This window comes from Trachypithecus francoisi, unplaced genomic scaffold, assembly GCF_009764315.1.
Source record: "Trachypithecus francoisi isolate TF-2019V2 unplaced genomic scaffold, Tfra_2.0 Lachesis_group12, whole genome shotgun sequence".
NCBI lineage: Eukaryota > Metazoa > Chordata > Mammalia > Primates > Cercopithecidae > Trachypithecus > Trachypithecus francoisi.
Genome location: NW_022681457.1, coordinates 64,817,523 through 64,845,300, shown reverse-complemented (window position 1 = coordinate 64,845,300; position 27,778 = coordinate 64,817,523). Strand labels below are relative to the sequence as shown.

At 53.1% G+C, this 27,778-nt stretch overlaps 2 protein-coding genes and 1 long non-coding RNA gene across 12 annotated transcripts; 2 read left to right on the top strand and 1 right to left on the bottom strand.

Moving 5' to 3' along the window:
- On the top strand, positions 1 to 17,345 carry DMKN (dermokine). Of its 7 annotated transcripts, XM_033225759.1 has the most exons (20): positions 1 to 551; positions 811 to 1,011; positions 1,125 to 1,181; positions 1,784 to 1,834; positions 2,004 to 2,261; positions 3,031 to 3,075; positions 3,410 to 3,478; positions 3,713 to 3,763; positions 5,431 to 5,466; positions 6,166 to 6,219; positions 8,197 to 8,256; positions 8,397 to 8,444; positions 8,614 to 8,661; positions 11,745 to 11,801; positions 12,140 to 12,187; positions 13,730 to 13,777; positions 14,298 to 14,369; positions 15,690 to 15,713; positions 15,824 to 15,871; positions 17,027 to 17,345. In XM_033225759.1, exons 1-19 carry the CDS (start codon positions 222 to 224, stop codon positions 15,869 to 15,871), a joined length of 1,605 nt encoding a protein of 534 aa, XP_033081650.1. In that variant the 5' UTR covers positions 1 to 221; the 3' UTR covers positions 17,027 to 17,345. The 7 variants fall into 7 exon arrangements, with proteins under 7 accessions (XP_033081650.1, XP_033081656.1, XP_033081651.1 ...); XM_033225765.1 differs by lacking the exon at positions 3,031 to 3,075; XM_033225760.1 differs by lacking the exon at positions 8,197 to 8,256.
- Positions 13,550 to 27,544, top strand: KRTDAP (keratinocyte differentiation associated protein). 3 transcript variants are annotated; one of them, XM_033225770.1, is made up of 8 exons: positions 13,550 to 13,560; positions 19,146 to 19,153; positions 24,410 to 24,516; positions 26,040 to 26,078; positions 26,177 to 26,218; positions 26,395 to 26,439; positions 27,113 to 27,160; positions 27,402 to 27,544. In XM_033225770.1, the coding sequence occupies exons 3-8, from the start codon at positions 24,430 to 24,432 to the stop codon at positions 27,438 to 27,440; spliced, it is 300 nt and encodes a 99-aa protein (XP_033081661.1). In that variant the 5' UTR covers positions 13,550 to 13,560; positions 19,146 to 19,153; positions 24,410 to 24,429; the 3' UTR covers positions 27,441 to 27,544. The 3 variants fall into 3 exon arrangements, with proteins under 3 accessions (XP_033081661.1, XP_033081660.1, XP_033081662.1); XM_033225769.1 differs by lacking the exon at positions 19,146 to 19,153 and adding an exon at positions 19,674 to 19,678 and having other exon boundaries at positions 13,556 to 13,560; positions 24,408 to 24,516; XM_033225771.1 differs by lacking the exons at positions 19,146 to 19,153; positions 26,177 to 26,218 and adding an exon at positions 19,674 to 19,678 and having other exon boundaries at positions 13,556 to 13,560; positions 24,408 to 24,516.
- On the bottom strand, positions 17,344 to 21,747 carry LOC117092359. Of its 2 annotated transcripts, none has more exons than XR_004440761.1 (3): positions 21,678 to 21,735; positions 20,121 to 20,223; positions 17,344 to 17,522 (listed from the first exon to the last, which is right to left on the bottom strand). It is a non-coding gene; the product is annotated as an uncharacterized LOC117092359 (long non-coding RNA). The 2 variants fall into 2 exon arrangements; XR_004440760.1 differs by having other exon boundaries at positions 17,435 to 17,522; positions 21,594 to 21,747.
- Positions 27,545 to 27,778: the final 234 nt, after the last annotated feature.

Here is a 27,778-nt window from a genome sequence, read left to right as displayed (position 1 = left end):
CCCTGTCACCTTCTCCCAACCTAGTATAAGGAGTAGTGACAGGGAGGTGGACTCTGGGAAGGCTGGGAAGTTGAGGACAGGAGAGAGAAGGCTGCAGACCCAGAGGGAGGGAGGACAAGGAGTCGGAAGGAGGACAGAGGAGGGCACAGACGCAGAGCAAGGGCGGCAAGGAGACCCTGGTGGGAGGAAGACACTCTGGAGAGAGAGGGGGCTGGGCAGAGATGAAGTTCCAGGGGTCCCTGACCTGCCTCCTGCTGGCCCTCTGCCTGGGCGGTGGGGAGGCTGGCCCCCTGCAGAGCGGAGGGGAAAGCACTGGGACAAATATTGGGGAGGCCCTTGGCCAAGGGACCAGAGAAGCAGTCGGCACTGGGGTCAGGCAGGTTCCAGGCCTTGGCGCAGCAGATGCTTTGGGCAACAGGGTCGGGGGAGCAGCCCATGCTCTGGGAAACAGTGGGCATGAGATTGGCAGACAGGTGGAGGATGTCATTCGACATGGAGCAGATGCTGTCCATGGCTCCTGGCAGGGGGCACCCGGTCACAACGGTGCTTGGGTGAGCGGCTGTGGGGCCAGGTGTGGAAATGGGAGGCTGTGGGCTTCTGGGTTGAGATTCTTGGGAAATGGTTGAAAGGATGGATGGATCTCTTACTTGCAGCCTTTTGGGGCAGCTTTCTTCTATGTTCTACCCCTCTCCTATGCCACCCTGGAGTCCCTCTGCCTGTCTCTCTCCCGGTCTCTCTACAATTTGCTCTGGCTCTTCTCTGTCAGGGTCAGAGATGGTCCCACTAAGTGCAGGTTTGTTATTCTTGCAGGAAACTTCTGGAGGCCATGGCACCTTTGGCTCTCAAGGTGGTCTTGGAGGCCAGGGCCAGGGCAATCCTGGAGGTCTGGGGACTCCGTGGAGCCAGGGATACCCTGGAAACTCAGCAGGCAGCTTTGGAACCAACCCTCAGGGAGCCCCCTGGGGTCAAGGAGGCAATGGAGGGCCACCAAACTTTGGGACCAACACTCAGGTAAAGTCATCCCCGAGACCTGCTACCTGCCACCTCCCTCCCTCCAAGCCCACACACTCCACGTGCCTCTCTGGTCCCTCTGGATCCTACACTCAGTCTAACCCTCTCTGCAGGGAGCTGTGGCCCAGCCTGGCTATGGTTCAGTGAGAAGCGGCAACCAGAATGAAGGGGTAAGAGGAAGGGGCTGCGAATGAACGAAGAAGCCACTGGGTGCAGGCTACGGAGAGCTGGGGAAAGAGAAAGAGGAAAGCAAGATGCGGAAGTGCGGAAGTGGAGGGATTGGGGTGAGAGGAAGAGATGGGGCTGGGCGAGGAGTCTCACGCCTGTAATACCAGCACTTTGGGAGGCCAAGGCAGGCAGATCACCTGAGGTCAGGAGTTCGAGACCAGCCTGGCCAACATGGTGAAACCTTGTCTCCACTAAAAATACAAAAATCAGCTGGGCGTGGTGGCATGCGCCTGTAATCCCAGCCACTTGGGAGGCTGAGGCGGAGAATCACTTGAACCTGGGAGATGGAGGTTGCAGTGAGCCAAGATTGCATTACTGCACTCCAGCCTGGGCAACAGAGTGAGACCCTGTCTCAAAAAAAAAAAAAAAAAAAGGAAGAAGAGACGGGCTTGGGTCTGGGCCTGGGGAGGAGGCAGATGGGAAGGGGAGGTGGGAGAAACACGTTAAGAGAAAGGAAGCCAAGCCCTAAAGAACGGGAGAGGCCTGGCCTGTGTCCATGCCCGAGGCCGACATCTCCAAACTCACCATCCTCTTCCCTCCGCAGTGCACCAACCCCCCACCATCTGGCTCAGGTGGAGGCTCAAGCAACTCTGGGGTGAGTGGAGAGGGGCAACCCGGGAGTTTTACACCAGGAGGAAATGGAAAAGTTTTGCTCCCCTTAGACTGGGCACCATGGAATTTGGCCTGGGTGGAGAGGGAGAGGGGTGGGGCCTGTCTTGGTGCTCTGTCTTTAATCCTGGCCCTGATCCCTTCCTGCCTTTCAGGGAGGCAGCGGCTCACAGTCGGGCAGCAGTGGCAGTGGCAGTAACAGTGATGACAACAACAGCGGCAGCAGCAGTGGCAACAGCAGTGGCAATGGTGGTGGCAGCAGTGGCAACAGCGGCAGCAGCAACAGCAACAATGGTGGCGGCGGCAGCAACAATGGTGGCAGCAGCAGCAACAATGGTGGCGGCAGCAGCAACAATGGTGGCGGCAGCAGCAATGGTGGCAGTAGAGGTGACAGCGGCAGTGAGTCCTCCTGGGTGAGTTTGGCACCTCTGTGGAAGGCTGAGATGGGGTAAGGCTTTAGTGGTCCCTGCCAGGAGAGGGCTCCATGTTTCTCTGAAAGCTGCTGCTGCCCCAGGATGGGCAGTCTCCCCGCAGTCGTCACCCTGGGGTTCCCTCAGCCTCCTGTTCCCCACCCATGCTGTGCCCCTGACACGTGCACTATCATTTCTGCCAGAGCCACCCCACTGCTTCTGACTCTGTATCCCTATTTTCCACTCTGATGGTGGGGACGTTATCCCGCCTGTCTAAGCTCTTGCAGTCAAGTCCACTTGGCAAGTCTCAGGAGATCCTGGGGTGGTGGAGAAGAGAGGGGGACATGGGAGAATATGACACTTGTCTCGGAAGCTTCCAGGAGAATGGGGGCAGGACTGTGATCCGGGAGACCTATGGACGCTGACAGAGCGACGGTGCAGACGACATTCACACACGGGGCCCCTGCATGATGAGTGTGAGGGCAGGAAGGGGCGTTGTGACCCCGCAGCTGCCACCCCAGGGCCCCAGGCCTCACTGACTCCAGAGCCGGCAGTCCCTCCAGCCTCCGGGCCAATGGCCTGTCCAATCCCTTGGCTGATGGCATCTCCCATCCCCTGTCTTGGAGTCGAGCTGGAGAGGGAGCCACATCTGGCTTCCTCGGGGGTCTGGGAAAGGTGACAGACAGGAGGAGGTGCGTGAACACAAGACGCCAAATAACCTGAGCTGCTCTCATGCCCTGCTCCCCGTACAATCCTCTTCTTCCCCATCTAGGGCAGTTCTGGGAATGGTGACCAAGGCAGCTCCGGCAGCTCCCAGGTGAGGGCTCTTCCACTTGCTGCCCCCTGGTGGCAGGATCGCGGCTACTGCGCGGCCGGGCTCCAGGGGTTCCCACCCTTGGCCTGCGGTGGGCTGCCCCTTAGGTTCCCCAAATCATTGCATAGTTTCGAATACCCTCGGCCACACCTGGCTTTCTCTATGCTCAGAATAACTTCCTGCAGCGACCAACAGGCTAAAGACGAGGAAGGTGTGGAGGCTAGAAAGATGACTGGAATCTGATTGGGATTCCAACAAATCTGCAACACCGCTGGGAACGACTGGGTCCCCTTTAGGTCCTTTAGGACAGCGTTTGAAATCTTGCTTTCCCCTGCAGGCATCCAGTACCGGCTCCTCCTCCGGCAACCACGGTGGGAGCAGCGGAGGAAACGGACATAAACCCGGGGTGAGTGACTGGCGTGAATCTCCCACCTACCGCGGGAAGAAAAAGGAGAGCAGCTGATGTCACTTGCAGGATCGAGGAGCCAAGGCTCCGCGGAGATGGGGCTGGATGGCCGCGGAGGTGGAGCGGAAGAGGCTCGCCCCAGGGTTAAAATGCTCCCATTTGGGGGCTGGGACTGGTCTAGGAGGGGACTGAGGGAAAGCCTCCCCTTTCTCCCCCCCTCCCCGGCCCCGGCAGTGTGAAAACCCAGCGAATGAAGCCCGCGGGACCGGGGGATCTGGGATTCAGGTGAGAGCCAAAGTCTCTTGGGGACTGCAGTTCCTGCCCAGGACTGCGCCCGCTCCTCCTAACTCAACTCTGCTCAACCCCCTCCTGCCTTGTCTGCGGGGAACTGACTATTTTGGCAGAAGAAACCAAAATGCACTCCTAAAAATGCTAACAATTTCCAAAGTACTAATTAATTGCAAATCTTGCTGTGATATACCTCACCTTATACCACAGATGGGGCTGGGAGAAATCCCATGTAAACCGATTCTGGCACAATTGTCTTAAATGTCCTCTATCCAGCCGGGGAATAGACTGTGGTGAACTCTGGGGGATTCAGAGTGTTTTGGAAAGAACATTCCCCCCAGTTACGCTGGAAATGTGGGCTTTATGTCAGCAACCGTGGTGCTGAGAGTTAGTGTTACTGAGATCTTGTGAAAGTGCGGGTTGCTCTAACAGGGCTGAGTAGGGCTAAGCTCCGCGTTGCTAACAAGCTCCTGGGTGAGGCTTTGGTGGGAAAGGACCCACGTGGCCAGGAGTAAGGCCAGACCCCAGGTGCTGGGGCTGAGTCGAGACAGCTCTTTTTAGATCATCTATGAGGGATACTAACCTTTTATGGGAACAAACTGGATTTTAAAAACCTTTCTCCCCATTTGTAACCCTCTTTCTAGTTTTTTTTTTTTTTTTTTTCCTTTTTGAGATGGAGTCTCACTCTGTTGTCCAGGCTGGAGTGCAGTGGCACAATCTTGGCTCACTGGAACCTCCACCTCCCTGGTTCAAAAGATTCTCTTGCCTCAGCCTCCCGAGTAGCTGGGATTACAAGCGCCTGCCACCACCCCTGGCTAATTTTTTTTTTTTTTTTTGTATTTTTAGTATAGACGGGGTTTCACCATGTTGGCCAGGCTGGTCTCAAACTCCTGACCTCAGGTGATCTGTCTGCCTCGGCCTCTCAAAGTGCTGGGATTACAGGTATGAGCCACTGCACCTGGCCTTTTCTAGTTTTTAAATATATCAGTTTTAGGTATATAAGTAGTCAAAAAACAGCCATCGTTTCCTCTATGGTTTTTGCTCTTGGTGTACTGCTTTAAGGTTTTTATTTTCTTCTAGCACTATGCATACTCCTGTAATTTCATTTTTTCAATTTAACTGGGATGCATCTGGACTTTGTTTTCCCGTATGCTGTCTAGTCCCACCCCTCCATCTAACCAGACTTACCCTACACTTTGTATCCGAGGTGTGTGCTCCTTTATGAGGGGGAAAACTGGTTAAAAACAGAGAGGAGGAAACTGATGAGCTAGAACTAAAATTTTCCTCCAAAATACTTCACTGATATTCCCAGTCCCATGTATTCAAACACTTCGGCCACTGATTTAAAATGCGGCTTGTAAATGCCTTAGTATTTTGGGGAGCTTCTGGGAATTCTGTCAGCAAGGACCACACTGCTTTATTTGTGGTAGCTTTAGAGTATGTTACTATCTACCTCTTATCTTCACTTACCATTTATCTTTTCCAGTGTTTTCTTACCTATTCTTAGACTTTTGTCCTTCCAAAAAAAATGTCGGTGTTTGGACCAGTTCCAAAAGACAGTGCCATTAGGATTATTAGAGGAATCATTAAATCAATACATTAATTTTTGGAGGTGGCCTCAGGATCTTAAACAGGGATCTGTGTTTCTTTGTCTCACCCTGCAGGACTTCAGAGGACAGGGAGTTCCCAGCAACACGAGGGTAAGAGGATGGTAGACCTGGGGGCAGAGACTGTACCAGTAGTAAGTGGGATAGAGGTAGGTTCTCCAGGAGCAATACTGGCAGACAGGTGGTCCCACATCCCTGCCAGGTCTACATGAGAGCTCTGGGCATGAGGAAGTACTGATGGGTCTGGAATTCACCATGTTTCACAGCAGATAAAGCAGGACTCCAGAGGAGCCCACTTCTCCCTTAAGAGGGGACCAACCAGTCTACTCTATGCTGCCTCAGCCCCTAATGGCTCTCCAGCTAGCATCCCCTTTTCTTACTAATGCCAATCAACCCAGACAGGGTCCTTCAGTTTGAATCAATTTAGTGCAACAGCCTGGCTCACTCCAGCTCCAAAGCCAGGGGAGAATTCAGATGCTTTGCTGGCAAAGCCCTCCCTGATGGATTTTGGGTGGCTTGCAGAAAAGAACATAAACAGAGATGGCAATGTTATCTATGGACATTGTAAGAGAGCAGCCACCCAACCCACAGAGGCTCGAAATGAGATCGCAGGGCAGATGGAGCTTCCCTGAGACAAGGACCTCTTTCTCGGGACTCTGGGAAGTCCTCTGTCATGCTCATGTCTCAGTCCCCCGATTCAGGAATCCCTCGCCAACACCCTGCTTCCCTGCCCTCTCGTCCCCTTGCCCACCTGCCTCCCCATCAACTCCTCTCCATTTTCCGTCTCCCTAGGAAGTAAGCAAAGAGGGCAATCACCTCCTTGGAGGCTCTGGAGACAATCATCAGGTGAGCCTAGGGGCAGGCAGGTTTGGCTTTAGGAGAAGAGATGGTGAAGCATGCTAAGATCCTGGGAAAAGAATCAAAAATGTCAGTTTCTTCTTGCAAGCTGCTCTAAATCTGTGTCCAGGAACCATCAGGAGACCAAAACAGGGGTCTGGGATCCCCATCTCCCTCTTCGGTTCATTCTTTCCTTTTGATTTGGATCAGAGCCATGTTACTTTTATAATGGGGAAAAACAGATAAAAGTAACAGAAGAATGGTCAAGGGGATTTCCTTACTTAGGGAAGCAGTGTTGAGAAGGAGAAAGTCACTGAGCTTTGAGGTAGAAGATGGGGTTTCTTTTTTTTTTTTTTTTTTTTTTTTGAGGCGGAGTCTCGCTCTGTCGCCCGGACTGGAGTGCAGTAGCCAGATCTCAGCTCACTGCAAGCTCCGCCTCCCGGGTTTACGCCATTCTCCTGCCTCAGCCTCCTGAGTAGCTGGGACTACAGGCGCCCGCCACCTCGCCCGGCTCGTTTTTTGTATTTTTAGTAGAGATGGGGTTTCACCGTGTTAGCCAGGATGGTCTCGATCTCCTGACCTCGTGATCCGCCCATCTCGGCCTCCCAAAGTGCTGGGATTACAGGCTTGAGCCACCGCGCCCGGCCGAAGATGGGGTTTCAAAAGCCAGCTCTGACCAGGCACCAGCATAACTGTAATCCCAGAGCTTTGGGAGGCTGAGGTGCGGGAATCATTTGAGCCCAGGAGTTTGAGACCAGCCTGAGCAACATAGCAAGACGCTGTCTCTACTTTACAAAAAGAAAATAATAGGCCGGGCACAGTGGCTCACACCTGTAATCCCAGCCGAGGATTTGAGAGGCTGAGGCAGGTGGATCACCTGAGGTCAGGAGTTCGAAAACAGCCTGGCCAACATAGTGAAACCCATATCTCTACTAAAAATATGAAATTAGCCGGGCATGGTGGTGCACACTTGTAATCCCAGCTACTTGGGAGGCTGAGGCATGAGAATCGCTTGAACCTGGAAGGTGGAGGTTGCAGTGAGCCGAGATTGTGCCATGGTGCTCCAGCCTGGGCAACAAGAGCAAAACTCCATCTCAAACAAAACAAACAAAAACAAAAAAAGAAAGGAAAATAATAATTTTTTTTTTTTTTGAGACCGAGTCTCGCTGTGTGGCCCAGGCTGGAGTACAGTGGCGCAATCTCGGCTCACTGCAAGCTCCGCCTCCCGGGTTCACACCATTCTCCTGCCTCAGCCTCCCGGGTAGCTGGGACTACAGGTGTTCACCACTATGCCTGGCTAATTTTTTTTTTTTTGTATTTTTAGTAGAGACGGGGTTTCACCGTGTTAGCCAGGATGGTCTCGAGCTCCTGACCTCGTGATCCGCCTGCCTTGGCCTCCCAAAGTGCTGGGATTACAGGCGTGAGCCACCGTGCCCAGCCTCAAAAAAATTTTAAGATATATATTAAAAACACCACCAGCTCTATCATGTCATCTGTGTGTCTTCAGGCAGGTCAGCTAACCTCTCTGAGCCTGAGCTTCCTCCGGTAAAATGAGGACAGTGAAGCCTGACTCACGCAGCCTTCAGTTACTGTACAGCTTTCTGTGTCACCACCAGACCAAGGTGTTGTGGAGTCCAGACTCTGGAGGCAGATGCTGCATAAGGCACGGTGCTTGGCGTGCCGTGGGACTACGCGCTAGCTAATCTCATTACTTGGGGTGTTTTGGGGACAGAACAGGGTGAAGGCAAGAGTCTGAATATTGAGATTCAGGGGACTGAGTGGGGTTCCATGGGAGCAAGCTATTCTAAGAAGACTTTCCTAGGTGAACTTTTAGGTGCTGTGTAAGGAAGAGAAGGCGGCTTTACAGAGAGGAGGACAGGAAGCCTGGACCGAGGTGGGGATGAAGCAATCCAGGGCAGGTTGACAGGTGGCAGGCGTGATAGGATGCATAAGCCATGGACATCGGTCCCCCTTTTCCCCACCCAGGGGCAAGGGTCCAGCTGGGGCAGCAGAGGAGGTGACGCTGTTGGTGGAGTCAATACTGTGGTGAGTGGAGGCGACACTCCACCTTGGGCTGGGACCATGGTGTCATGCAATCCTCGCCTCCCCTCCTGCCACTCAGATCTCCCACCTCTGGCTCACAAAGTGGCTTCTTCGTCTCATCCCATTTCTCCTTGATTCCATAGAACTCTGAGACATCTCCTGGGATGTTTAACTTTGACACTTTCTGGAAGGTGAGTTCTGCGAGATGGCCCTGTTCACTTGCATTTGGAAAATCCCTGCCCTTGGCCCCACAGGCTGGGGTCCTCTTTCTAAACCAACAGTCAGCAGTGGCCCTTGACCACTCTCGGCCAATTACCTTATGACTCAGTTTGGCCATTCTTCTTTTTGTTTCCTCCGCAGAATTTTAAATCCAAGCTGGGTTTCATTAACTGGGATGCCATAAGCAAGGTAAGGGCTGGAAGGCCTTGTGATCCCAATTTTCGTCGGAGAGGGGTATAGGGAAGAAAGCTAAACCTCCGCTCGGTGAGCTGGGGAAAGTGACGCTGGCTACTAAGGAAGCATTTAGGCCAGTGCTAAAAACAAAAACTAAACACACTGGGGGTGGAGGAGGGAGGACAGAGGATACCTGAAAAGATGGGGAGAATCTGGAGCAGTTGGGATTGAGGATGGGTGGAGGGCACGGGCTTCTTTGCTGCTTCAACACATAGACCGGAGCAGGTCCCGAACCTCAGTTTCCCGTTTGAGATGGGGAAGGTTGAGGGGAGCGTAGGTTGACTCCTAGAGGGTACACAGAATGAGGAGTGAGGCGGAGCTAAGATGCCCCGAGAGGATGGACACCCAGAGAAAGGAACCAGCAGTGGCTGAGAGCCTCACAGGTGACAGGCATTAGTCTCTCCCACACAAACAAAAACGCAGCTGGCGTGCAGAACCCCTCCCTCCTTCCTCCCTGCCCACACTTCCCTCTTGCAGGGGAACCCCTGGCCAGGCTGCTTTGATACCTGAGTAGCAGAGGCACCTCTAGAGGAGAGGGGGCTGGACTGGAAGGGAGGGGAGGAAGGACAGACAGCCCACACAGACACACCCCCGGCAGAAGCTGCGACTGGTGATGAGAGGAGGGGTTTCTGAGCCACTATTTTTTTTTAGAATATGAATTAGTTTAAATATGGAGAGACTTCACGTAATGATTTGGATTTTGGGTTTCTTTCAAAAACTTTGGCAACGCTGGGTTCCATTTCCACGGGATAGGGTTAGGCGAGAGCTGAGAAACAGCTGCTGCTTGGCCCAGGTAGGGTGTGTTGGGAATAGGTGGGAGGGTCACTCTCTAGTGGCCAGACTGTCCCTACCTGTCACAGTCATTTTAGCCACCCAACTGGCCCCTGTGAGCAGTGGAGTTTCTGGCCTTTAATGTAAAAGAAAGAAGACTGGGCTCAGGAAAATCGAAGTCTGACGTTTTAGGAAGAAGGTTGAGGAGACAGGAGAGTGCAGATGTTCCCGCCCAGCTACAGTGGATTCATGTTCTCTGTTTCTTTCTCATTTATTTGTTTGTTTGTTTGTTTATTTATTTATTTATTTTTTGTGAGACCGAATCTCGCTTTGTCACCCAGGTTGGAGTGCAGTGGTTTGATCTCGGCTCACTGCAACCTCTCCCTCCTGGGCTCAAGCGATTCTCCTGCCTCAGCCTCTCTAGTAGCTGGGTTTACAGGTGCCCACCACCACGCCTGGGTAATTTTTGTATTTTTAGTAGAGATGGGGTTTCACTATGTTGGCCAGGCTGGTCTCGAACTCCTGACCTCCAGTGATCTGCCTGCCTTGGCCTCCCAAAGTGTTGGGATTACAGGCATGAGCCACTGCATCCGGCCTCTGTGTTTCATAGAGAATGGTTTCTGGTAGAAGCAAGACTCTTTCCTGGGTCACAGGGAACTGAGGGTCTGATGGGGAGCCGGGGCACATATCTTCCCAGAGAGCCAGGACAGACGCCTTGCCATTTTTGCCCATCTAGGGCAGCAGTCGAGGGAGTGATCGCAGTGAGGCAGGATTCATCTGGGCCAGCTCCTCAAGAGGCAGATCTCCTAGAAAGCGGGGCAGGGCAGAGGTGGGCAGGGGAGAGAATGGAGCCCCCCTCTCCACAGTGGGGTGAGGGAGCTGAGGACTTCAGCCAGAGTGAGGAGCGAGCAGAGGGAAACGCAGTGTAATGTTCCTGACGAGGCAGGGGGTTCTCAAGCCCACGCAGGGATATCTGGGTTTGTTTGGATAGCACGGCAAAAAGGTCCCTGTAGATTTCTGGAGCAGGGGTCTTTTATACCCTTGCGTCGGCTCATGATGTCCGGGAATTGCTATTCCTCGAGCTCTCTTTTTAGAGCCTGTTTCTGGCCAGGCGCGGTGGCTCATGCCTATAATCCTAGCACTTTGGGAGGCCAAGGCTGGCGGATCACTTGAAGTCAGGAGTCTGAAACCAGCCTAGCCAATGTGGCCCATCTCTACTAAAAATACAAAAATTAGCCAGGTGTGGTGGTGTGCGCCTGTAATCCCAGCTACTCGGGAGGCTGAGGCAGGAGAATCGCTTGAACCCAGGAGGCAGAGGTTGCAGTGAGCTGAGATTGTGCCATTGCACTCCAGCCTGGGTGACAGAGCGAGACTCCATTTCAAAAAAAAAAAAAAAGGCTGGGCACGGTGGCTCACGCCTGTAATCCCAGCACTTTGGGAGGCTGAGGCAGGCGGATCACAAGGTCAGGGGATCGAGACCACCCTGGCCAACACGGTGAAACCCCGTCTCTACTAAAAATACAAAAAATTAGCCAGGCATGGTGGCAGGCACCTGTAGTCCCAGCTACTCTGGAGGCTGAGGCAGGAGAATGGCGTGAACCCGGGAGGCAGAGCTTGCAGTGAGCCGAGATGGTGCCACTGCACTCCAGCCTGGGCGACAGAGCTAGACTCCGTCTCAAAAAAAAAAAAGAACCTATTTCTTTGCCCAGGACCAGAGGAGCTCTCGCATCCCATGACCTCCAGACAAGGAGCCACCAGATGGAAGGGAGCCCCCTACTCCCTTCTTAAAACACCACTCTCTCATCATTAATCTCAGCCCTTGCCCTTGAAATAAACCTTAGCTGCCCTAAACTCCTGGTCTCTGCTCCTTTCTTACGTCTGCGCTGTTGTCCGGGGTGGTGTGGAAGGGGTGACTGCAGCCCACAACTTTGGGAAATGGGACGGAGGAGGCCCGGCAGGTGGAAAGGGGATGCTCTGAGGCAGGTCCTAGTCTTGAGGTTTTGCTAGAATTAGGTTCTGCTGGAGGCTAGGGGACTTGGGATAGAGAACATTGTATGCTCTGGGACAGGGAGAGTTGGTTAGTGCCTCTCTCTCTCCCTGTGTTTCCAAAAATGGTTTTCTGGTGTCCCTAAAGACTCCCAGCTCCTCCTGTTCCAAACCTTAGTCACAATGACATTCTGAAGGCTGAGAAAGGCCAGTAGCAGGAGGAGGGGTGGGTGAGCGTGCCCAGGCTCTCTGCTAACCTGCCCACCGCCTTTCATCCACAGAACCAAGTCCCACCCCCCAGCACCCGAGCCCTTCTCTACTTCAGCCGACTCTGGGAGGTAGGAGAATTCTTGCTGTTTGAAGAATGGGGGCCTGGCCCTCCCGACACCCCAAGCCTCCCTCAAGGCAGCCACCCTCTGCTCCCACCATCTGTCTCCAAACTCCCCCTCTTTTCATTTTTGAGACAGCTCATCCAAATCTTATCGCCCAAATCTTATCACCAATACCATCTCAAGTGCTGACACCCTCAATCTCCCACGTGCTTACCTTCCTCCAACCCCAAACCACACCCAAAAGCTCCTTCCTATCCGAGATCTGGAAACTACCCCAATTTGCTGCACAGACCACCCGCTGGGTTCTGCCTCCCCGGCCCACTCCGCCCTCCTTCTCCCTGCAGGATTTCAAACACAACACTCCTTTCCTCAACTGGAAAGCAATTATTGAGGTAAGGGGGGCAGGACTTCTCAGCTCTGGGACCCAGGGTTCGGGGCCCTGGGCGAGCCGCTGACCCAGGTGTCTGTCCCAGTTTCTTCCCCTCCCTTCCCACTTTCCCAGGCTTTGTGCAATCCCAAGTGGGGGCGGGGTGAGAGGGAGAAGCTGTGAGTCACTGAGGAGCAGGGTGGGAGGACCTCCCTAGGATAAAAGCCAAGGCCAAGAGCTGGGGCTTCCACAAGCACATGAACATGAAGCTGGCCACTGCCTCTGCTCTGCTCCTGCTCCTGCTGGGCCTGGCCTGGACCCAGGGGAGCCACGGCTGGGTGGGTACCGCAGGGTGCGCAGGTGCGGGGAGAACGCGTTGTGGGGAAGAAGGGGCCTAGGCTGGGGCATGGGGAGGACAGCTGAGGGGGAATGGGAGGGCGGTATGCAGGGGTCAGGTCCCTGTCTAGTGGAGGCAGCTGCTGAGGGTCTGAAGACCTGGGTCAGGGAGGATGGGCTGGACCTCTGGACTGTGCCAAAGACCACACTCCAACTGTGCATGGCCAGTAGCCTTTGAGAAACAGGACCTGTGGTCACTGAGGTAAGGGCTGCCTGCTCCCGCATCTACATGTGCCAAGTACATGAGGCTGGACAGGTGGGGCCCTGCGAAGGGGGAGGTCGACTTCAGCTGAGTGCGATCATGCATGCGTGTGTGAACAGGGTGGCAGGTCGTCTGATGTTTCACGAAGAACCAGGATGCTGATCTCTAATTGTAACTAATTTAATTTTTAAGTGGGGACCAAGCAAAAAATATCTGGAGGCCTGTGGTCAACTAGTTTGTGACCTCAGGGTTAGGGCTTGCAGTGGGGTTTAGGTTCAAGGTCAGGTATGGATAAGGCAGAGTTAATGCTGGAGTCACGACTTCACTGTCACTTTCTGTGTGTGTGTGTGTGGCGGGGCAGAGGGTCCAAGTGGAGAAGTCGTGATGGCTTTTCAATGCTTAGAGTTTCTCCTCCTGTGCTGGGGCTGGGGGTGTCCGGCGCATCTGCAGTGTCTTAAGTTGCTTTATCTGTTTTCTTGTATTTCTCTTTTTTTTTTGCTTCCTGCAGCCCAGAGCTAACCTAAGCATGCAGCTTCTGCAGATAACAACCCCTCCTTCAAGCACCCTGTGGGGCATGGCATCGGTGTGCAGGGACTAAGGGCCTACGGGCATAGCAGCAGAACTTGGTGCAGGCAGAAGGCGAGCTGGGCTGCGGTGCCTGGGTCTGCCCCAGAGGAGCCTGCGTGGCTGCAGCTCACTTGTTCTAGCTCAGTCTCAGGCTGGAGCTGCCAGCTCTCCCAGGGCATGGGTGGGGAAGGAGTTGCCAAACCTGGTTCTCTCCCTGGCTCCCAACGCTGAGTGTGGAAATCTGTCTTCTATCCATCTGGGCCAACAGCTTCTGCAGGCTCACTGCCTTCGCTATAGGTAGCACGTGGAAAGGGTGGGGTGAGGGAGAAACTGGAGCTCTGGAAGCCCGGCAAGGCCCGCACGACTGTGGAGGCAAGAACTGTGGCCCCTTCTTCCTTTCAGGGTGCAGACACGTCATCACTGCAGAAACGTGCAGGCGGCGCCGATCAGGTGAGTCTCTGTCTCTGTCCTCAGGTTCCCCTGCAGGGCCCTTGGTCCCCCTTGGCCTTGCTCCCAGGTCTGGGCAATCTGAAATTCTCTTTGCCCCCCGCCCCCCCCCCCCCCCCCATTCAATGGCGTTCTCAGCCAGGTGCAGGCTGGTAGGAGGTGGCAGCTGTAACTTCCAAGGTGAGACATCTACCACGGACCTACCGGGTTAGGTTCTGGAGCTTCTTTTCTTGGTCTCCTACCCTCACCTCCCAAGTAACACTTGAAGAGTTGGGAGAGGTCTTGAGGGCAGGGGGAGGAGGAGGAGAAGGTGGTGGCCATTTGGGCTAGGACAGTAAAGGCAGGTGAGGGTGTGGGCCCTGCTGGCTGGAGGAGATTCTATAAAAGAAAACACGTGACACGAGGGGAGAAGGCAGGCATTTTAAGAAAGGTTCGGTCCAGGCAGCAGGGTGGGATGTGTTTATTCCAGAGCAAAATGGCCTTATTCCGTCTGTTCTAACCCCCACGCCCACTTCTTCCACAGAACTACAATTATAACCAGCATGCGTATCCCACTGCCTATGGTGGGCAGTACTCAGTCAAGACCCCTGCAAAGGTGAGACCTGCAACCGCCCTGTCTTCCCACTGGGGGTTCTGCATGGGGGATGGGGAGAGAGGCTTTCACTGCCCGGGTCCTCTCAATTGGTTGCCTGAGGCTGGATCCCGCTCTCTTTGAGTCCAGGCCTCCCCACCCTTTTGCAAGAGAGACTCGGGTTCCCTGAGACAGTTTGGAAGTGAAAGGCAGGAGGGTTCAATGCTCCTCACACACCCAGTCAGAAAAGGTTAAAAAGGAGCAGCAGCAACAGAGAAAACTGAACCAACACCCTCTCCAAGAAGAATATAGGCTCTAAAAACTCACGACACCGGCCGGGTGCAGTGCCTCACGCCTGTAATCCCTGCACTTTGCGAGGCCAAGGCGGGTGGATCACGAGGTCAGGAGTTCAAGACTGCCTGGCCGACATGGTGAAACCCCGTCTCTACTAAAAACACAAAAATTAGCCGGGCATGGTGGTGTGTGCCTGTAGTCCCAGCTATTTGGCAGGCCGAGGCAGGATAATTGCTTGAATCCAGGAAGTGGAGGTTGTAGTGAGTTGAGATTGCGCCACTGCACTCCAGCCTGAGCAACAGAGCAAGACTCCGTCTTGAAAAAAAAAAAAAATCATGACACCTGCAAAACACACGAGCAGCTCTTCCTCACAGGTTCCCTCTCTGTGGACGTTTTTTGGGGAAGATGGAATGGAGGGCAAGGAAAACAGACTAGCGCTTAGGGGCCAGCCAGGGAATGGATGGTTGGTGGGAAAATGGATGCTTTATTCCACAAAGGAAATGAAAGGAAAAAATACGTGAAAATGTGGTTTCATTCTGTTGCAATGAAAGCAATCTCATAACATCAGTAAATGAATATGCTAAGTACAAATTCGGCTGACAAAGCGACAGCAGGCTGGGTAGTTCCATCTCTCACGACAATAAAGTCCTCGCCCTTGGGGAGTGGACCTTCCACTGAGAGAAACTACAGGCCGGTGAGAGGAGGGACATGCAGCTTCTACTGCCTGTGGCTTCCACTCTGCCGGGTTATCTGTGGTCAATGTCTACCCACCTGGTAGGCCGAAGGGAGGCCTATCCTCTTTTGACCCCCTTGGTCAGTACGTGCCCAGGAATCATGTTCAATATCATCTTGGATCTAGTGCACTTAGGGTGGCAAATGTGCTGTGAAACCAACTCCACAGTCTGAGTGTCCACAGTCAGACTGGAAAACCTTGGTGATAGCCCTGGTGTGAGCCTGCCCTTGCCACTGGGCCCTTCGTGAGCCCGGAGGCCATGGCAGGGTACAGGGAGGCCATGAGCCCCACATCACTTTCCTTTGATCTTTTCGCAGGGGGGAGTCTCGCCTTCTTCCTCGGTGAGTATGGGGGCCTGATCTTCATCTGGCTGGAGAGAGAAGGGGCCTGAGGCCAGAGGGTGTGGAAGGGACCCTGTGGTGACCACTCAGACTTTCTCTTTTTCCGGCAGGCTTCCCGGGTGCAACCTGGCCTGCTGCAGTGGGTGAAGTTTTGGTAGGTGAGTGTCAGAGTGGGCTGCACCAGGCCACATCCTGGGAGCGGACGCACAGTCACCCCAGGGCAGGGCCAGGATCTTGGTATATCCTCAGATTTCAGTGGGCAGTGACATGAAGTCAGGTATGCTCTGCGTGGACGCTCTCAAGGTGTTAAGGCAGAGGGGAGCTCATGGTGGGGTGTGGAGAAAGACCCATAATAAAATGATCTAGGGCCGGGTGTGGTGACTCATGCCTATAACCTCTGTGCTTTGTGAGGCTGGGGTGGGAGGATCACTTGAGGCTGGGAGTTTAAGACCAGACTGGGCAATATAGAAAGACCCCATCTCTAAAAAAGCAAAACAAACCACAACAAACCATTCCAGCCTGGGAAACATGGCAAAACCCCGTCTCTCCTAAAAATACAAAAAATTAGGCCGGTGAGATTGTACATGACTGTAATCCCAGCTACTCTGGAGGCTGAGGTGGGAGAATCACCTGAGCTTGGGAGGTTGAGGCTGCAGTGAATTGCGATTGCGCCACTGCACTCCAGCCTGGGCAATCAGAACGAACTGACAAACAAACAGAAAGATTAGCCGGGCATGGTGGCACACGCCTGTCGTCCCAGTTACTTGAAGGCTGAGGCAGAACGATCGCTTGAGCCTAGGAGTTCAAAACTGCAGTGAGCTATGATCACACCACTGCACTCTACTCTGGGCAACAGAGGGAGACCCTGTCTCTAAAAAAAGAAAGAAAGAAAGAGAGAGAGAGAGAGAAAGAGAAACAAAGAAAGAGATAAAGGAAGAAAGAAAATGACCTAGGACCATTAGAAAGCACCCTAAGGTGGGACCACATAGGCACAGCTCTGAGAAGAGAAGACGGTGTTCTAGATGGAGCACAGGGACCAGGATAGAGATGTTGCAGGGGAACTGTAGAGAAAAGAGCCTCCTGGTGGAAAGGTTCAGAGGCAGGACACAGCGAGGCTGTAGGGGCGAGAGGTGATAGCTTAGCTCGGCAGAACCACAAACTTTGTTTTAGGCGAAGCAAAAGTGAGGGGCACCACAGGTGAACAGGTTGGACAGCAAAAGAATGGTGGGCACCCAGACGCTGGGTGAAAAGATGCCCCATTTCCGCAGGCTTAGGAATGGCCACATGCTACCATTTGATTTTCTTTCTTCTAGGCAATTTCTTCCAACCACCACTGAGGCCCCGAAAAGCACTGGTAGTCAGGGAGCTCCTCTCCTTGGCCCCCAGCCTGTACCAGCCCTGGCCCAGCTGCTGCACCTCTGTTTCCTAGGCTGGGGACCCAGCTTATGTCTCCTTGTTTCCTCCTACTGCACTGTGGTGCTTCAGTGACCACCAGCCTCGTCGGATACACCAGCATCTTTCTCTGCCTGCTCCCTTTTGTGACCTGAAGTCACTGTGACAGTTCTCCAGGAAAGAGGAGCTTCCTACTTTTGAGTCTCTCTGTGGAAATAAAACATGAATCTTGTTTCCCTATGAGTTTCTCAAATTTTATTCTTTAATGCTATGTTGATGGCCTGGCTCAGGGAGGATGGAAGAGTGATTCAGGGGCAGCTAATCTGCCTGAAACTGGTATAAGGCACAGAGGCCGAGAGAGATGAGACCTGGTTTTATTTCTGACAAGCAGCCTGCATCGTGCATCAGTTTCCTCATCTGTAAAAAAAAAAAAAAAAAAATCATTACCCAATCTATATCTGAATACCATTCTTTTTTTTTTTTTTAAGACTGAGTCTCGGCCGGGCGCGGTGGCTCAAGCCTGTAATCCCAGCACTGTGGGAGGCCGAGACAGGTGGATCACGAGGTCAGGAGATCGAGACCATCCTGGCTAACACGGTGAAACTCCGTCTCTACTAAAAATTACAAAAAACTAGCTGGGAGAGGTGGCAGGCGCCTGTGGTCCCAGCTGCTCGGGAGGCTGAGGCAGGAGAATGGTGTAAACCCGGGAGGCGGAGCTTGCAGTGAGCTGAGATCCGGCCACTGCACTCCAGCCTGGGCGACAGAGCAAGACTCCGTCTCAAAAAAAAAAAAAAAAAAAAAAAAAGACTGAGTCTCACTCTGTAGCCCAGGCTGGAGTGCAGTGGCACGATCTTGGCTCACTGCAACCTCCACCTCCTGGGTTCATGCAATTCTCCTGCTTCAGCCTCCTGGGTAGCTAGGATTACATGCATGTGCCACCACAACTGGTTAATTTTTCTATCTTTAGTACAGACGAGCTTTCACCATGTTGGCCAGGGTGTTCTCGAACTCGGCCTCCCAAAGTTGCTGGGATTACAGGCGTGAGCCCCCATACCCGGCTTGAATACTGTTCTTTTTGCACTTGAAGCAGCCACAGGTGTTTTGGTGGCCTGAAAAAGCGACAATGGAACTATTCAAGTCAGGAGGCAGGGGGAAAGAGGTTGTTCAAAGCGGGAGGTCAGTCCCAGAAGGTCAGGAAGAGGGCAGGAAACAGGAGCAAGGTGCTGGTAGAGACTGTGCTTCACCACCTGGATAGGTTGCCCTGGGGATGGGGGTGTGGCTGGGGAGAGGCGCTTAGGAAGTTGGGGGCACTGGATCTAACCCAGGGCCTTATCACAGGCACCACCCTGTGTTTCCAGGATACAGAGGGAGGGAGGCAGAACACTTCCACCCCATCACTGTACCAATGAAACAGGAGAGGCTGCGGCGCAGGCTGAGCCAGGCTTATTCCACGCTGAGGAGCCCTTGGGACGGGGCTGGGGGTCTGCAGTTGGAGCCCCCAAGCCTCACCAAGCTGGTCCAACATGTCCGGATTAAGGATCCCCCACCCCTTTGTCCCCCTGGCATCCCTGCAGGGGACAGGAAGTAAAAGGTGGACAGGAGGAGCCCTGCCAGCCTAAGGGACTCCCTCCCAGGTTTGAGTTCCCTGAGGGCATGGCCCCCATCTGTCTAGGTCACTCTCCACCCACAGGGCAGGCACAGGGCCTCACACAGTGGATGTATACGTGAAAGAAACTCGGCCCAAAACTGACTTGAGGAAACCAAGCTGACCCAGTCCGCCTGCCTGGGAGAAGGCTCGGCCGCTCTTCCGCTCCGCCTCGCTTCTCTCCTGGGTCCTGAAACCCTGACGCTGGTTTGTACGGTTCAACGCCGTAGGAGAGCCTTGCAGTACCTCCTGAAGGCCACAAGAGGGAGAGCGCGGGGCTGTCCCAGGGAGGACGCTCCATCCTGGCTGCACAGGGAGCTTCCCGAAGCGTGGGTTGGGGTGGAAACCCGCGGGGAGCTGAGGTCTCCTCAGCCCAGTCCCTGAGGCACTGGGAGACGCGGAGGTGAGCCTGGTTCTTGGCTCGTGGGGTGTTCTTGGCCCAAAGAGCTGAAAGCAGCTCTTGAAAGCTTAGAGTGACACCAGAGGCAGGCTAAGGTCCCCTGGCATAAGGGTCCCTCCAACTAAGGGTGGGTACCCCTTTCTGCTTTCAGGGCTCCTCCAGTGACCTCCTGAAGCCCCAACTTCCATCGTATTCCTTAGATCCTATTCTTCTACAATGCCCAGGAAGCAGCACCTGCTCGGAACCTACCACCAGCTTCTCATTAGCCCTGGAATAAAAGCCCCATTCCTCACCACGGCTCTATGCGATGGGCCTGGCCTCCCTCTCTAAGGTCCCTCTGGGCCTACTGGCACAGGCCAGCAGGGAACGTGGGCGGCTGTTACCAAGGTCTTCAGAAAGCCAGAGCTTCATCTGCTTTTAGGACTCATTTCAAATTTCCCTCCCTGCACCACCTTTTTAAATTTGTATTTTAGGCCGGGCACGGTGGCTCAAGCCTGTAATCCCAGCACTTTGGGAGGCCGAGACGGGCGGATCACGAGGTCAGGAGATCGAGACCATCCTGGCTAATACGGTGAAACCCCGTCTCTACTTAAAAATACAAAAAACTAGCGGGCGACGAGGCGGGCGCCTGTAGTCCCAGCTACTCGGGAGGCTGAGGCAGGAGAATGGCGTAAACCCGGGAGGCGGAGCTTGCAGTGAGCTGAGATCCGGCCACTGCACTCCAGCCTGGGTGGCAGAGCAAGACTCCGTCTCAAAAAAAAAAAAAAAAAAAAAAAAAAATTGTATTTTAATAGAGATGGGGTCTTGCCATGTTGCCCAGGCTTGTCTGGAATTCCTGGGCTCCAGTGATCCTCCTGCCTCAGCCTCCTAAAGTGCTGGGACTACAGGTGTGAGCCACTGCACCTGACCCTCAGGCCATCGACCAATGAAGCCCTGTCAGCATCATATGGCCCCGTTTTCTTCGCAGCACCTGTCCTTCTCTGAAGTCATCTTATTTGCGTGTCTATTTTTTGTTGCATTATGATGTCTCCTTCGCTAGGATGTGGACTCCGTAGGGCAGGTCTTTTGTCCATCTGCAGTCCCCAGCACCAAGAGTAAAATAAATATTTACAAATTAGCCAGTGGAGAGAGGGATTGGGATTAAGTGGGACCAATCCAGGAAGACTTCCTGGGAGAGGTTTAAGCACAGGGCATATAGGGTGGGTGGCAAAGGAAGAAACCAGACCTGCTGGTGGATGAGGCTGCTTTCTTGGGTGTGACAACCCTGACGAAGGGAGGAAGGGATGGACAGGGATGCCCCGAGTTCTGCCCCCTAATACTCCACACCCCAGCCCCCTTTCTCTCCCAGGATTCCTGGCTTTCCACCTAGTGTTCGCCAAGGCCCCGAAAACCCAGTGTCTATCTCTTGGAATCCCCACTCCCTCCCTAGACCCAAGAGGCTGGCTGCCAGGCCCTAGGTGTGTCTCACAATGGGGCAATCGGGGCTGGGCCTCGCCTCCTACCCACACTCAAGTTCTGGCAGATTTGGGGTGGGGTGGGGGCAGGCCTGTGGGAAAACAGGGGTTTACTGGTATTCTCAGTGAGGGAGCTAGGAAGTCAAGCTGACCTGGAGATGTGATGTTGCAGAGCCAGTCTCTGCGGCTGCCTGACTCCATTAACCCTCCGTGATTCATCCAAAGCTGAGCTGCATATCGGGCAGATTTTCCTGCCACCCATCACCTGAACTGCTGGGACCCTCTCCCAGGGAGAACTCCCTGCCCCTCTCTTCCCCCATCTGCCCAACCCAACTCAGGGACACAGAGTACTGAGGCAGCGTCGATGGAGGAAGCGGGAGGAGTCTGGAGAGAGACACTGGCTTCTAAAGCTAGCACAGCAAAAATCATGTCAAGATGGAACTAGCTGGGCGCTGTGGCTCACTCCTGTGATCCCAGCACTTTGAGAGGCCGAGGCGGGGGGATCACTTGAGATTAGGAGTTTGAGACCATCCTGGCCAACATGGTGAAACCCCATCTCTGCTAGAAATACAAAAATTAACTGGGTGTGGTGGTGCATGCCTATAACCCCAGCTACAGCTACTCTGGAGACTGAGACAGGAAATCACTTAAACCTGGGAGGTGGAGGCTGCAGTGAGCTGAGATCATACCACTGCACTCCAGACTGGGTGACAGCAAGACTCTGTCTCAAAAACAAAAAACGAACAAACAAACAAACAAAACCCCAAAAACTTACCCTCAGAAAATCTACCAGGAAGGTGCCAAGTGGAAACAAATCATGAGTCCAACACAGACAGCTTTTTTGTCCAGCATAGGAACAGACTTTCTTTGGTTGAGCACACAAAGTAGTTGGCCTGTGTTTAGAGGCACGATACAAAAAGTACCTATTTTTAAACACCAGAATGTTGAACACTAGAGCCAGAACCAGAACCCTGTCTGTAAACACATACTTGGTGTGGCAAGATGATTATACTACTGGAGGCATCTGGAAATTGAGGCAATCACAGGTTCATTCGGGGACTGATGCCACTAACCTTAGTTCTTCATTTTCATTTTGTCAAGAATGTGCAGTTTGGTTTATTTAAATGAATGCACCTATGCTTGAGGCTGCCACCTCTGATGGTGCAGGCTATGCATCACAAAGGACACTGTAAAGGGGACCTGCGGGGGTTTGATGCCGTCTGCTCCCCACTCTCAGGGCATAGGTCTAATTCACACAGGGTGTTACAAGGGCTGTAACACAGCCTGTCCAGCATAGAGAGGAGCAATACAGGTTTAGGCTCTGGAAGCTCAGCGTTCTAATGCTGGTCTTATCACATTCTGGCTGTGTGAGCTGGGGTGAGTTATTTAACCTCTATATGCTGTGATTCCCCCGCCTATAGAATGTGAGTAATTATAGTACCCACCTGTGTCAGAATCACTGGGACATTTCAATGAGATCACGTATTTGGAGCACTTAGTACAAGGTCTGCCACATAGTAAGCCTCAGTAACTCAGCTAACATTCTTATCAATACCGTGAGGTGGAGAGGAACATATAGGGAGGGCAATTTATCATCAAAGGACAATCACAGACTAGACTCTAGAGCCAAACAGAAGACGGCGTTGGATTGTTTGATGCTCTAGATCACCCAGCCCAAAACTGGCGTTGGGTCCCCCCACCCGTCTGTCAAATCATAGCTGATTACCCAACATCAGTTCTCTTTTGTCTGATTCTTCACTCCTGGAGTTGACCCTATGTGGGTGGAACGGTGGCTAATGAGCTTTTTCAGTCACTGTTCATTAATTAGTAAGATTCATTACACAGAACTTGTGTCCTCCAGAAAACCTTTTGGGAGGTGCCCCACCCACCTCAGTCATTCTCTAACTCGTCCCTTCCAGGAGCACCAACTCTGTGACATCTACTACTGCATGGCCATCTGGGCTAAGGGAGTGTTCTCCGAGTAGTGCTCCCTCAGGTAGCTCTGCGAAGGGGAAGCTGCCATTATAAAATCAGAGGAGGCTGTAGAGGGGCAGGATGTCTGGGACTGGCGTGTGGGGGCAGCGTGAGGATGGAGCCGAGGTGCCCAGCTTCTGGGGTTCGTAAAGGTTGTTCATGGGCGCCGTCCAGCCCTCCCACCCAGGGCCGCCGCCACCGTGCATTGCATCAGGTTGGGTTGATAAGGTCTTGCTTTGCCCTGGCAGCGCCGGTCCATGTCCCAGCCCCTCCCTGTTACAGCAGGAGCCGGTTTGGCCACCTGAACTTCACTGTGGAGAAGGCTGCTTGACTAGGACGTTGTGTCACAGTGAGGTGATCCAGCTTCCAAACCGGGGGTGGGGCGAGGTGGGTTAGGGCAATGACATGGAGTGGGCACTCCAAGTTCAGGGTACCTGGATCCCATCTCCAACTGGGCACCCTAAGACCTGTTTTTTGTTTCCCTGTTCCTTGTCGTCTTAGCTCAAGACAGTCGTTTCTCTGCAGACCCAAGAGTAAAAGACAGGCAGTTGGAAAATGGAAAGGTTCAGCCCCATGGAAGAAAAATGTACACTGTGGCAGAAGGATGCTTGAATACTAAGTCTAACATATCCAATCTGACTAATGCTGACTCCACCTGGATTCTGTGTGAGCCATGGTACTAGGGGGATGTAAAGCTGATCAAGATACAGCTCCTGACCTCAAGGAACTTGATATTCTGAAAGGGAAACAAGGCAAGAACATGACCTACTTAGATACAATGCTAGAGACATACAAACGAATGAATATGGGAATTCTGTGAAAGGAAAGGTGTGGAGAGAGGGACTGGGCATGGCAGGAAAAATCCGGGAAGCTTCATCCAAGAAGAGTGCTGGGTTCTGAGAACTGGAGATGAGAGAAGGCCATGTTAGGAATAAGAAACAGCATGGCCAGATTCTTGGAAGAGGGAAAAAGAAGGATACAGTTGGTAAGGAGTCCAATTTGGTCAGAATGTGAGGTATGTACAAAGGGAGTAATGGAAGAAGTTATAAAGGTGGGTTGAGTTCAGAGCATGGACCGCCTTCACTGCCAAGCTAAAGAGTTTACATATATTTTGGTAGGGTGAAAAAACCACCTGAATTAGTGTGGAGCACAGTCTCATACCTGTAATCCCAGCACTTTGGGAGGTCAAGGCAGGCGGACCACTTGAGTCCAGGAGTTTGAGGCCAGCTTGGGCAACATGGCGAGACATCTTCATCTCTACAAGAAAATTAAAAACAAAAACTCCAACGTCTCTACAAGAAAATAAAAAAAATTAGCTTGGTGAGGTGATGCGTGCCTCTAGTCCCAGCTACTAGGAGGCTGAGGTGGGAGGATGCTTGAGCCTGGGAGGTCAAGGCTGCAGTGAGCCATGGTCACCTCGCTCTACTCCAGTCTGGGCAATGAGTGAGAGCCTGTCTTTAAAAAAAAAAAAAAAGGAAAAAAAAAAGCCTGATTCTAAGAGAGGAATAGGGATATAAGGAAAAGAGACAAAGACAAAAGGAGAGGTTGCTTGGGTACCACTGCCAATCCCTCGGAGGGACAGGTCCAACCTGTCTCTGTCCCAGCCCCATCTGCATGAAGAGACCCATTGCAGTCTCACCTTCCACGTGCCTGGGGCAGAATGCGAATTGAGAAATTCAAGGCAAATGAGGAACAGTCCATGCCTCCCCCTCCCAGAGCCCCGGGGGTGGGCGACAGGCTCTGAGGATGAGTCAGTGGGGTGGGGACCCCATTTCTGTGCTCATCTGCCTCCTTGGGAATATAAAGAGCAAACACTGAGGCCCCGCCTCAGAGCACCCCAAACTTGATGCCATGAAGATCCCGGTCCTTCCTGCCGTGGTGCTCCTCTCCCTCCTGGTGCTCCATTCTGCCCAGGGAGCCACCCTGGGTGGTCCTGAGGTGAGCACGTCACCTGCATTTTTATTCTTATACATGTTACCCACCTACCCCTCCATCTCTCTACCTTCTCTCCATTCCTGGCTAGGTGGCTCTTAGTTTTGGATTCTGGTGGGGGCTGAAGGAGCTGGGGCTCAGAGGAAGGGAGGAGGGAACAGAGCATCCCTGGGGAGACATCTGGGACAGAGATGCTCCTCTTTCTGGAAGGGATGGTGAAGTGTGTGGGGGAGGCTCATGTACTGAACCCTGGGAGGAGACAGGACTGAGTGGGTGGTCTGGGTTCAGACGATCTCCACCGTGGGCCCTCAGAGTGTTCACCCATTCTGTTCTAGCTGCACACATGCCTGGGGACGTGCAGGGGAAGAGGGGGAACTGGAGAACGGCAATGGGAGACAGAGCAGCTCCAAACCCAGGCCTGCGTCCACATGGACAGCAGGTGGAGAGGGTGGAGCAAAGTGAAAAACTAGCTAGTGCTGCCTGCAGCTGACTTAACTCTAGGAGGAGTGGGGCTGGGGTGTTCTGGAGACACCCCTGCTTAGCCCCTCTTTGCTTTATTTGTGCCCCTGTGAGCGGTACCCAGGTGACGGGTGGTTCCTCACTGTCTCTGGAGCGCAGACCACGGTGAGAATCTTTACCATCCAGTCCTCAGCCAGAAAGGAATCCTGATGCCTGCTCTGGATTTAAAAGCCTAAGACAGGGGCACAGGCTCAGCGGCTGACGACCGAGCCAGTGGTGTCACTGAGCTGGGGGGCTGTCGGGGCCTCAGGTGAAGGGGGACTGACTTCCCCAGTCTGAAAGTGCAGCTTTCACACTACCTGACACCATGGAGTGGGAAGACGTGCCTAGAATTTTAAAATTTTTAGGGGAAACTAGAAATCTGGATGAATTTATGAATTCTTACTAATTCAAACTGTCTAATTCAAACCAAAAAACAAATGAGCCAAATTTTTATGAGATCTGAGCATCGGGATCCAGCCTGCGGGCTCCGAGTTTGGCTCTGTCCTGGGGAGGACACGATGGGGCACACTGAGGCCTGGGGTGGGGTCCCCACGGAGGGGGGTAAGGGAGCCTCCAACAATAGTGGCAATAAAGCCACAAGCAAAGCAACCTCGATCAGTGAGAGGCAGGCGGTTCACCTCAGCAGCTGGGCTCCCACCTGCACAAGAATCTTTCCCACCCAGCTGTATGGACGGAGCATGAGTGTCTCCAGAACACCCCACCTCTTAGAATTAAGCTAACTGCAGGACAACACTAGCTAGTTTTTCCCGAGAGGAATGCTAGGCTCCAGGCTTTCTGCCTGCTGCCCATCATGACACTGCTTACATGTACCATTCTCCAACTCCCCCTCCTCACCCTGCACATCCACCAACCATGTGCGCAACGGGAATGGAGACCGTGGTGGAGAACAGGCTGTGTTCTTTCGGGGACTGGCCTGTGGATGGAGGCAGAGCTGGCAGACAGGGATGTGGGTGAGGGCCCTGGCGTCACGTGACCACCTGCCTCTTTTCCTCCCTTTCCCTTTCTAGGAAGAAAGCACCATTGAGAATTATGCGTCACGACCTGAGGTAAGCCGTCTGTTTTCCCCGGCCCTCCAGCCATGAGTCTGTCCTTTCTCTCTTTGTGCTTCTCAGCAACTTTCCTAACATCCTGCTTTCCCGCCTAGGCCTTTAACACCCCGTTCCTGAACATCGACAAGTTGAGATCTGTGAGTACGCTTCTCTGGTGCTGTCCCCATGAATACCTTCATTACAGAGGGGATAAATGCCTCGGTAGAGAGCTTGCAAAGCTGCCACAGTTCCTTCACCTTCTCCAAAGGGCTGGGGGCTAAGCTCTGGCCTCTCCTGGAGCTGACCTGCTTCTGCTGTCCCTCTTCCTCCACAGGCTTTTAAGGCTGATGAGTTCCTGAACTGGCATGCCCTCTTTGAGGTGAGTGCTCGGGCACCCCTTGCCCTCCTCGGGTGTCTGCAGTCATCCCAGGGTAGTGGCAGCACATTTTGGCTTTAAATGTACGGATTGGTTCCTGAGCTCTGGGAGGGAGTGACTGCCCTGCCTGGATGCTGCCCAATGGGCTGTCAACCGAAGAAAACTTCCCCCGGCACCTGTCCTGGCTACCCACGTTTTCCTAAGATGGTGGTGGAGGAGCAGAGCCCCGAAGACAATTGCAGAAGAGGAAGAGCCTAATCGGTCAAGATTTTATTTGAATCCCCTCATCCTCTATGGAAAAACTGAGGCTCACCCACACTTAGAAGGCAAAGTCAGTGACAGAGCTGGGGTCCACGTCTCCTGACTGCACTGACTTCGCATGTGGCCTCGTGAATACCTTCAGCTCCCTCGGCCTCAGCTTCCTCTGTGATGTGGGGATGACAATCCCATCACAAAAGGTTGCCGTAAAAACCCACTGAAATCATGCTTGTAGAGCAGCCCGTGCAAGGCAGACACAGAATAAGGCCTCAGGAAATATTAGCTGTTGATAAAGTAATGACAAAATAATAACATTATTGTTACTATGGTTACTGTGGGAGTTCATTAAGGGAATGCTTACTGATCCATGCCCGGCTGACCTGCAACACATCACTCTCTTTCTCTTTCTTTCTTTTAGTCTATCAAAAGGAAACTTCCTTTCCTCAACTGGGATGCCTTTCCTAAGGTAAGAGGTGCGGGCATTGGGATGATATTGGGGGTAAGGGAAGAAGCAGAGGATATGAGAGAGAGAGAGTGGGGACAGGGAAAGGAGGATCAACCTTCTCACCAAACTGAAGGGAGATCTTAACTACTACATATAGAGGAGAACGGGAACTCACATCGAGGCAGAAATTCCTTTCCATCCGTGCCATCCTATACTGGGCACCCAGGGGTTCCCCATCTAACCCTGACCCCTCTCCCTCCAGCTGAAAGGACTGAGGAGCGCAACTCCTGATGCCCAGTGACCGTGACTTCCACTGGGAGAGGGGGCGAGCGTGAGCGCTGATTCTCAACCTGCCATAACCCTTTCCTGGCTCAGGAACTCCAATAAAATGTTTTCCATCCAACAGCTCCTGTATCTGTGTCTCTGTCCTCCTACTGGGCTTTACAAAGGAGTTAAGATGGAATGGGTCCCAAGGCTGGTAGGTAGAAATCTTGACTTCCATGAGGAGAGTAAGTAGGGAGACAGGAGGAAATAGAAAGGACACATCAAGGTGGCAAGAGATCTCCTTGTGTCTTAGCTCCTTAGTGTTGACTGGGATCCTTGAGGAGCATGAAGCTATGACTTGCTTAGTAAGATGCT

What these genes read in the sequence shown, in the direction of transcription:
- DMKN (XM_033225759.1), top strand. Translation starts at nt 222, where the DNA reads ATGAAGTTCCAGGGGTCCCTGACCTGCCTCCTGCTGGCCCTCTGCCTG. An exon ending in ACTTTGGGACCAACACTCAG is followed by an intron (nt 1,012 to 1,124) that starts GTAAAGTCATCC and finishes CCCTCTCTGCAG; the next exon opens with GGAGCTGTGGCCCAGCCTGG. An exon ending in CAGTCAAGACCCCTGCAAAG is followed by an intron (nt 14,370 to 15,689) that starts GTGAGACCTGCA and finishes ATCTTTTCGCAG; the next exon opens with GGGGGAGTCTCGCCTTCTTC.
- KRTDAP (XM_033225770.1), top strand. Translation starts at nt 24,430, where the DNA reads ATGAAGATCCCGGTCCTTCCTGCCGTGGTGCTCCTCTCCCTCCTGGTG. An exon ending in CCACCCTGGGTGGTCCTGAG is followed by an intron (nt 24,517 to 26,039) that starts GTGAGCACGTCA and finishes TTCCCTTTCTAG; the next exon opens with GAAGAAAGCACCATTGAGAA. An exon ending in ACATCGACAAGTTGAGATCT is followed by an intron (nt 26,219 to 26,394) that starts GTGAGTACGCTT and finishes CTTCCTCCACAG; the next exon opens with GCTTTTAAGGCTGATGAGTT.